At 40.1% G+C, this 9423-nt stretch overlaps 1 protein-coding gene across 1 annotated transcript; it reads left to right on the forward strand.

Moving 5' to 3' along the window:
• Positions 1 to 23: 23 nt before the first annotated feature.
• ZC2HC1B (zinc finger C2HC-type containing 1B) lies at positions 24 to 9042 on the forward strand. Its single transcript, XM_035538680.2, has 8 exons — positions 24 to 41; positions 760 to 796; positions 2120 to 2184; positions 4242 to 4361; positions 5157 to 5295; positions 7293 to 7417; positions 8147 to 8252; positions 8939 to 9042. Exons 1-8 carry the CDS (start codon positions 24 to 26, stop codon positions 9019 to 9021), a joined length of 693 nt encoding a protein of 230 aa, XP_035394573.1. The 3' UTR covers positions 9022 to 9042.
• The last annotated feature ends 381 nt before the right edge of the window (positions 9043 to 9423 follow it).

Genomic DNA, 9423 nt, shown 5'->3' on the forward strand with positions numbered 1-9423 from the left:
AAATTTCTGAAGGTGGGCGAAGGATGAGTATGATAGACTTGGTATGTTAAATTTCTGTACAATGCATATGAACTACTGTTGACTGTGACTGGTCCATACATGTGAATGAAATGAACAAGATTTTTAGTCAATCCCTCTGAAATCTGAGGTTGGGTGAGCAGTTAACTGTTTTAGTGGTAAGAAACACAGAAACCAACACAGTAGAGCGGATCGACTATTACTAAATTCAAAGCATCTGAAATATTCTTTTTTCTGAATACTAAGTAGGGACAAGATAACAGAAGGGCTTGGGGGGCCTTTAATGTACAGAAACCATTCAAAGTGTTTGCTTATATTGGGGAAAAAAGCTTTTTGAAAATATTTTAGTTGATAAGGTAATGGGGTTTTAGAGAAGGAATAATCAGGCAACTAAGTCTACAAGTTTCTTCCTCACTGCTCAGAATGCAAGTGTCAGTATTAATATCAAAATTAAGCATTTTATAGAGTTGCTGAAATTCAATCAATCAAATAAGCAGAAATCAGCTGTTAGATAAAAAGTTTTGGGGCTTTCAATTAGCTTATATCTGTGCTAGTTCTCATATGTTTCACAGGCTTTAGTAGGTTCTGTCTATGTCATAATCGTTCATTATGCGCTTGCTGATGCCTGGAACTTGACCTACTATAAACTGTGAGCTTTTGAGTAACGAAAGCTGGCCACCTAGCACTCATGACTTCCAACAGCAGTGCTGAAGAGTGCATTTGAGAAACTATCACATTAAGATGAGTCAGATACCAGCAAAGGAAATAAATGGAACAAGTGAGTAACAGATGCTGTTCAGTGGTTTAAGTGGAGCGTAATTTTGTGATTTACTAAAAAGGAAAATCATTTACTAAAGACAGTGCACATGTTCTTTATTAGCCCTTACCTCATCTGCTACTGAACACGTCTAAGGTCACTGGTCCTTTGGAGCAGGCTGTCCTTTTTCCCGGCTTCTCATTGCTGATACGGTGATATTGTGCTTGTACCTAAGTTTGTTTGAAAAATTAAGTTGTATCAGTCAAAATTTGAGGGGATGAGAGCAGGATAAAAGAAATGGGAGAGGTACAGGAAGACACTTGGAGAGCGTAGTCTGGACTAAGCACAGACGCAGAAAGATATTTCTTGGGAACAAAAGTGGGGTGAAATTTAAACAGGTAATACAGTCAAAAAAGTTATAGAATTGCTTTGTTCATCTGCACTTCTAATCAGTGAAATACTGTAGTAACTACTCTGAGCCTTGGAGTATGGTAACATGAATGAAAAGGTAACAAAAGCACTCACACATCTGCTCCTGCTCAACAATACAAAGATTTCTTTTGTTGCAGCAAGAGCAGGTAAGGAACACTTAAATGTAGAAGTCTTTCCCTCTAGATTACAAGTCCTGTGAAAAGGGCTCTTTGTTATGTTCAAGTTTTTCTAAAAGCTGTTTTTGTTTGATACAGGAAACATCCCTGCAGTGAAATGAGAATATGTAAATAGCAGTGGAGTCATAAAGGCGTAGAACTACTTTGCATACAACTTAGGTTGTGGTTTGTGTTTGTTTTTCCAAAAATTACTGATTTAAAAGCAGGGGAAAGAATGAATCGAGAAAGAAAGATCATCTTGGAACGCTGTTAAGTGCCTCATGGAAACGTTCTGTCTTCAGAATGAAGGTGGTGTCACACTTGGTGTGATGCCTGGTAGCTTCTGGAATGGTAAAGGTGCTGCTGTTAATGACTTCCTAAAAGAAAAAAAGAAACCTGAGTGCAAATGACCTGCTCTTGGTTTTCCTCCCAGGGTTCATGCATCAGCAACTTAGTAAGTGCTCTTCAATCATCCCTTCTCCCAGTCGTGATGCCACTGGGGAAGGACATGCTTGAGCAGTCATATGGAGAACAAAAACCTGTCACTCGTAGTAAGGGAAAGCTTGTGTTTTGTGGGAGCAAGATAAAGTGGTCCTGCAAAAAGGAGCCCTGGCACATGACTGCAGACATCCCTTTCTGACAGAGAAACAATTGGTTTCAGCGTGTTAAGGCTCAGCCTGCACGTCGATTGTATTGTCGATATTACTGCAGTCCTGTACTGTGTAACTGAGACTTTGCTGGTTTGAATTTTATACAGCTGCTGGAAGCCAAGATTTGGTTCCTTGTAGAATCTGTGGAAGACATTTTGCACAAGATGTTCTGGTAAAACAATCCTTTTCTTTTAAATGGGAGCATCAATGCAGTTAGCTGAAGGGGGTGGTGAGCGCTGGGGAAGAAGGAGGTGGCTGATTAGTGGAGAAATGGGTTGAACACATGTTTAAAAGAGCAAATGATCCAGTAGCTGCTTTCATTAGTAAAACTGATTAGAGAATAGGTGAATGCTCATAAAAATATTGTGACTTAATCTGCAATCTTGCGCTATCTTAATTTACCTGCTCTTCCAAAAACTGCTGCTTGCTGCGTGTCACGTTTAAAATACTGCATTATCTCTTGGTAAGACATAAATTGCTAACCTGAAGCTTCCTTTGTGCTCCAGGTTTCCAGACAGAATTTGTTATTTCAGGCTTCCTGGGAAAAATAGACTAATAAACCATCTGATAAGTAGTCCCTTTGACAACATAATGTAGGCACCAGGCTCTGTTCCAAAGCCTGCTGAAGTGAATGAAAAGATTCCTACTGACCTCACTGATCCCTGGATTACAGGCTAAATGGGTGGCTTCACAATTTGCCTAAAACAACCCAACTGCAGGATTTTTCTGAAAGGGCTGGCTCTGCACACACCCCTCCCCCTCTCAGATCAGCCCCATGATATAACTAAAAAACAAATTAGAAAAAAAAAAAATGGGAAAAAAAGCAAAACTGAGTAACTATGAGCATCAAGACAAAGTTGGAACCAATAGTTCCACATCTGGTGTCTTAGATCAGATGCACAAAGCACATGATGGCCTAATCTGGCAAATTTCTTTGAATAGACAGCTTCTCTGTGGTTTTGGGGGTGGGGGAAGCGGGCAAGTTTCTTGTCAGTATGAGTAGCCTGAGGTACAAGCCCTGCAATGCCTCTGATGATACAGGAGTGGTGTGCTCATCTGTGAGCAAGACGCAGGTATCTGCTACCCTGTTTGCCCAGCAGAGTCCTCCTCCTCTTGGTTTTGTTGTCAAACACTTTTAGAAATAGATGGTAAGGACTTGAAGCACAAGAGTAGAGAGGTTCAAAGGGAAATGAGTTACTAGAAAGGTATGATATACTAAAAAGGCAATTCTTGGCCCAGGTGAACTGGAACTGAAATGCCTTGCTCAGTCAGAGGCTTAACTCAGATGTGATAGAGAAGAAAGAGAATGGCAGGTGAGGGGACAGCACTGGGAAGGTAGTGAGACGGTCAAGAAGAATAACTGAGAACTGGGAAAAGGAAGTAAGCAAAGGACGATAGGAATGGGGTCTTTAATATGCTACCTGCAGATGGACTCAAATGGATGTGATCCTCAGCACCAGAGTAAGGATGTAGTTTTTTCCTCCCTTTCACTGTGTTCCTCGCAGAGCGAAAATTGGACGTTCAGTTGCAGAAGAGTGAGATTGATGCTAAAAATCTGTGACACTTCTGAATCATAAAACCTTTGTTGTGAGGCGTGGTTCTTCCACGAATTCAGCACTGGTTATATATCTACTTAAAACTTCTGTACGCTTCCAGTTACAGATGGTATTCTGAATTGTCAGGTTACTGCATGCTGTTAAGCAGCAGCTCCCTTTCAGCTTGCGGCTGTCCCTGTTTTAGTGGTGTTGATGGGAAGAACAGTGCTGTTGTTTGCCAGAGGATCCCTGAGTCTGGAATACTTATCTAAACTCAAAGAACTAATAATGTAAATATCAGCCCTTTGAACAGGAGCACTCTGTTCTCCCTCTTAGCCATGAAAGAAAGAAAACTGAGTGTGGCAGGGCCAGGGAGAGAGTCCAAGGAGACAGTTCCTGTTCACGGGCCCATTCTGTTATTCTCTGCAAATATTTATTTGTGCTGTACTCCAGCATGTCCCTGAGCAGAACAAACTGGAAATGGGTTCAATTTCTTTTTTTTTTTTTTTTTTTTTTAACTGCAGCTGTACTTGAGCATTTTTTTTAAGTTTTGGTGAATTCTTTCAGGAGTAAAACTGAACCTGGTAAAAGTACTGCTTCAGCTCCCTGAATACAAGTAATTTTAAAGCCTAAGCAGCACCGTTAACAAAGCATGACTTCAGCTCACAAACAATTATTTTTCTTTGCATCCCAGCTGAGACATGAGCCAATATGCAAGAAAGTCTTCAACAAGAAGCGCAAGCCCTTCAATTCTTTTAAACAGAGACTGCAGGGAACAGAAATCGGTACTGTGAAGAAGCAGCCCCCACAAAAGGTATAGTTAAAACTGAAGAGCGCGTGTTATCTCCATATGAAGCCTTTCATTCAGCAAAGCTATTGTTTCCTCCCGGGACAAAGCCTGGATGTTGTGGATGAGTCTCACATATGTGCTTGACTCAGTGCCAAATTCTTTCCTCCCCCTCTCTGTGGTGCTAGTGTTTGAAAACATTTCTTAGTTCAGAAGCCAAAGTAGTAGGTATTGTGACTACTCTGGGAATGTAAGTGTCTTTGCTTTTCTAGGAAATGAACATTTATGTATTTTAAAGACTACACAAATCTCTGACATCTTCCTCTTCAAGGTTTTCTTCATGTAATGGTGATGATGAGGGGAATACACATGTCCATATATGTGTATATTTTTACCCAGAGATGCTAATTGATTGCTGATTTGGTGTCCATGCAGGCTGACATGGTAAAATATCCTTTAAAGACAGTTGTGGAAAGAAATAGAAGTGCACACAAGTTTAAAGCAAGAAGAAGAATCTGAAAAGTGGGCAAGAAGGGAAGGCACTCGTCACAGTATCTTTTCTATTCCCTTTTAAGCACCCTTTGGTTTGCTATGACCAGAATTTTTTTGCTGGAAGACATTATTCTTTTATCCATCTTCTGGTGCTGTCAATGGATGGCAAAGGGCTAATTTAGTTTTCCTGTGCCTTTCAAAAAATCAAGTTTCTTTTGTTCGTAACGTTTTTTCCTTTCTCTGGGAAAGGAAGAACCCTCACTGTAAGACAATTCTCTGTCCATTGCAGGCAGAAAATATTGTTTGTATCTTCCTTTATTTCCTTTACAGAATCAGCAGGTGAAGAAATCTAACTGGAGACAGCAGCATGAGGATTTTATTAACGCTATTCAATCGGCCAAAGAAGTCACAAAAGCTATGCAAGAAGGCCGTCCTCTTCCGCCTCCTCCCCCACCAAGTATCAATCCAGGTTTGTGGTTTAGTTTATCTAATTATTGATCTTGTACTGATTTTTAGAAAAGCAGTGAGCTCTTGTTATTCACAGCTGGGCTTCACTTTTGCACCTCCCTGCAGAAAACAATGTGAACATTTATTCCATCCATACTCTCTATTTTTCATCTGTATTGGCTTAAGTTGAGTAGGAGAGCAATGAAGAGGTGGTGGAGAGGATGAGAAAACTAATTCTACCTTTTAAGCCTATAAAGGTGGCGAGTCTGGGGTCTGATAATTCATCCTGTAGGAATAAAGCTGGGATGCCTGTACTCTAACACAAACTGTACTGTCATATAACAAAGGGCGAAACATATCCCCTCACCAATCAAACTGAATGTAGTGTACGCAGGCCTTCCCACTCCCATGAGATAGCTTTTCCACTATCACCTCCCCATCCCAACTATGCAGTGAGGGAAAGCCATTTAAAAAAAAAAAAAAAGTCTGTTTTACTCCTAATAGCAGGTGTGGTCTCTACGCAGAGCTCACTGTATTAGAAATTACAGATCCAGAAATATATATATCTACAGCCAATATTTCTCATGATAAGTGATATATGAAATGTGGGAGCAATCTTGGAAAGGGTCTCTGTGGGTTCCCTCCTGAGCGATAAAGGCAGAGGGATGGAGGGCTCTCTCGGTTCCCTTACAGAGCAGGAATTCACGACTGATACCAAAACCAGCTGTGAGAACTCCAGTCTTCCTCCTCTTATAGATGACAGCAATGCAGTATAAGCAGCAGGACACATTTTCCTTCCTTGATTGGGGTCATGTTCCTCTTTGAACTTCCACTGTTGAGTACTTTAATTACTCTGTTATTTCTTGTCTGACTCCGAGAGCAAACCGCTCCCTTTCCTTATCCTTCTTTGAGCAAACTGGAGTTGTGCAAGAGCAGGGGGAGTTCTGGAGAAGGGAATCAGAGAGCTGCTTTTCAGGAAACACAGAATTCCTGAGGGGCCTAGTGACACCTCAGTGTGTATATCCTATAGCATAGGACTGGAGAGAAAGGGCATGGGCTGTGGGGAGAAGAGAGAGAGGTTCCCCTTCCTTTCTTCCTTCTCCTCCTCCAGAGTTCAAGCCCAGATCTCCCCATTTTCCCGTTGTGCTGGTTCCCACTGCCACAACCCCAAAGTTAGACAACTGCCTTGTCCCTCTCCCGCCCCTCCTCCGTTTTCAGAAGCATTTTGCCCACACAGCTGATCTGGAAAAGCGATTTGCAAAGACTTTGTACCTAATAATATTAAGATAAGGACAACTGAGATACTTTTGTGAAAGGTGTTGGGCAGGGAGGAATGGCTTGAGAATGACAAGTGCAATGCAAGGGCTGAAGACGACTTTGTTGAATTAAAAGGACACTGACCCCGAACCCTGACCATTCATTGAACTGAGTAGGCCCGCACCAGTGCTAAATGTAGCTGAACAGCTTTCTGCAGAATCCAGGCTGTAGCACTGTCAAAAGCAGCTCTAGGAAGCAGCACTGCTATGTGTTCTTTACAGTACTGCTTCACACCCAGAAACCTGGTTCTTTGGTGTCTGGTAGGCACAACTTGTTGAGCAGTGTTTTGCCAGTGCCCAAAGGAAATGTATTTCTTGAAAACAAATAAAAATCTTAATAACCACCCTTAAAAAATAGTCTTAAAATATTTTTCACTATTCAAGGAATTTCTAAATATCGCTTTTCCTGCAGACTTTTTAATTATGAGATTTTTGAGGGAGGGGGCCTAAGTCAAAGATAATAAAATCTGCTTTCACTAATTCCTAGAGATTTCTTTCTGGAAGCAATTATTGTTTGCTGTATTAATACCATAAGCAAGGCTTTTAGGATCCCAGGTGCTTTTCTTGTAGTTCTAATTTTCTAATTTGGGTTACCTGATGGAGCCAGGTTTTGAACTGCATCTTGAGTGCTCCAGTAAAGTAAGGCAATTCCTCTGTTGCAGTATATAAGCTGTGACATAAGTTGTTCCTTTCTTATGATCAGACTACATTCAGTGTCCATACTGCTCAAGAAGATTTAATGAGGCTGCAGCACAAAGGCACATCAAGTTTTGTGAAGAACAAGCTGCTCGCCATGCCTTTGCTGCAAAGACCACCAGACAGGCTGTGGTAAGCAAACACATTCATACTTGCATTGTCCTGGAGACAGATTTGCCAAAATGTATTTTATGGTGAGCAAAGACCTGTATTAATATATAACCTAAGGTTAGAGGAAAGTTGGTAAACTCTTAAGACAAGATAGGAGTAGGTAGGTAGGTAGGCGTTACCTGAAACTGGAGTCCTTTTTCTGATATAAAAATTGGTAGAATATGATAGTATGAAAATGTTAGACAACAATTTCAGTAACAATTGCAGGGAAATGGAAATCTGGGCAGCTTTTGCAAGATATAGATATATCTTTTTGTTCATTAGGATTCCCTGCTGTTTGCAGGTTTGCTGTTCCTGCAAATGTATATCTGATTTACTTCCTGAACACTAGGCTCAAGGCCAAAGAGCTAGGCCCCTTTGGGGAATCAGAAAAGTGGAGCTTATTGGCAGTGTTTTGAAGTAAGCTCCTATTTTAGTGCAATTAGAAATATGTATGTAGGAATATTTAAGCAATTCCTTAGTGAGGACAGTGATTAAAAAGAAAAAAAAAAAAGATGTTTGAAAACCTTGTTATCTATTTCAGGCATAAAAACAGCTTCCAAATGGGAGGGGTGCACTTTTTCCTGTTCCTTCCTAGCACTGCTTCATCAATGATTTGGTGCTTTATCAATGATTCAGAGAGCTGTTCTTGGGCTCCATATACTTCTTGCTAGACTTAAGTGTGCACTGTGCATCTTACTTTCTTACTAGGGCAAGCAACCAGTGACTCAGAGAAAAAAAACAACCTTAACAACTGCAGCATTATCATTTCAGAAGAGAGTACAAGAAGCTGCCAATACAGATAAACCTAGTCCAGGTAAGGAGTTCAATCAGCCATATTTATATTTGTCTTTGTCTTGTATTGTATCTTTGTATTTATATTTGTCTTACAACGAAGTCTACCACTTCCAAATGGATGTTGTTGATATCAAATGGCTTTACAAGTCATTATCCTGATCCATTGAACCAATTGTATACATAGAGGGTTTCATGTAGGTTCTAAGAAGGGACTTGGCCTTTTTGGTTAGAGGTTCTCAAACAGAAGTTCCAACATAAACCTAAAATTTGCAGTCTGGATGTCCAGTTCCCTCTGTCCCATAAATGATTCCTAAGTTTTAATTGTTGATGTTAAGATTTATGACATATCTTTATCTTTTAAGTCCACGTAGGTGTAGCACCAAGCTTTGCTTGTTGTTCATTTGATATGACTCTCCCTTGTTAATTCAGTCTTAAAATTTATACCACCACATCCCTAAAATGGTTCCCTTTAAACAGGATTGACAAAATATATTTGCTATTTAGAAGATGATTTATAAAGTTATTTTAGTGGCTATTTGTTGTGTAATCCATGAATGATAATACATACTGCTTTTTGTATTACCAGTAAAAATCAGTATCTTTGTATATCCATATCTTTTATTACTGCCTTTCTAGAGTTTATGTTGAATTTATGTATGTTAGAATTTTTTATGTCCAATAATATTTTTACATAATTATTTGCAGAGACCCCTCATGGAACACTACAAAAAAACAGAAAACCTTTGGGTGTATCTCCTGGAAAAGAATCTTCAAGAGAGTTCAGGTAAGGATATATTTTTTTTTTTTCCCAACACAATAACATAGTATTACCTCATTTGCTTTTGTGTATATACAGTATTCTGGTGCACTGTTTACATTATCAATTACATTATATTTTTTGTCTTAATTAAAGCAGTTGGTTGCACTGAAATTTTTGCAGAGCTCCTCATGTCCCCAGTGTAGGCTGCTGAGAGTTGTTTTGGCATGAAATGTTCTTTGTTTGGAGTAGCTTCATCTCAAGTAGGCAGTGACCATGTTCTGCCTTAACAGCCATCTTGAGGGTGTTTGCTTCTTGACAATGCAGACTTCTCTGAGGGAGATGCCAGTATCTGTTTCAGTTATCACCATGTCAGGATGATGGTGTGGAGGTTCTTCCTTCTCCTCACTGTTTCCTTTCCCAGACCATGATG

This window comes from Cygnus atratus, chromosome 3 (assembly GCF_013377495.2).
Source record: "Cygnus atratus isolate AKBS03 ecotype Queensland, Australia chromosome 3, CAtr_DNAZoo_HiC_assembly, whole genome shotgun sequence".
NCBI classification, from domain to species: domain Eukaryota; kingdom Metazoa; phylum Chordata; class Aves; order Anseriformes; family Anatidae; genus Cygnus; species Cygnus atratus.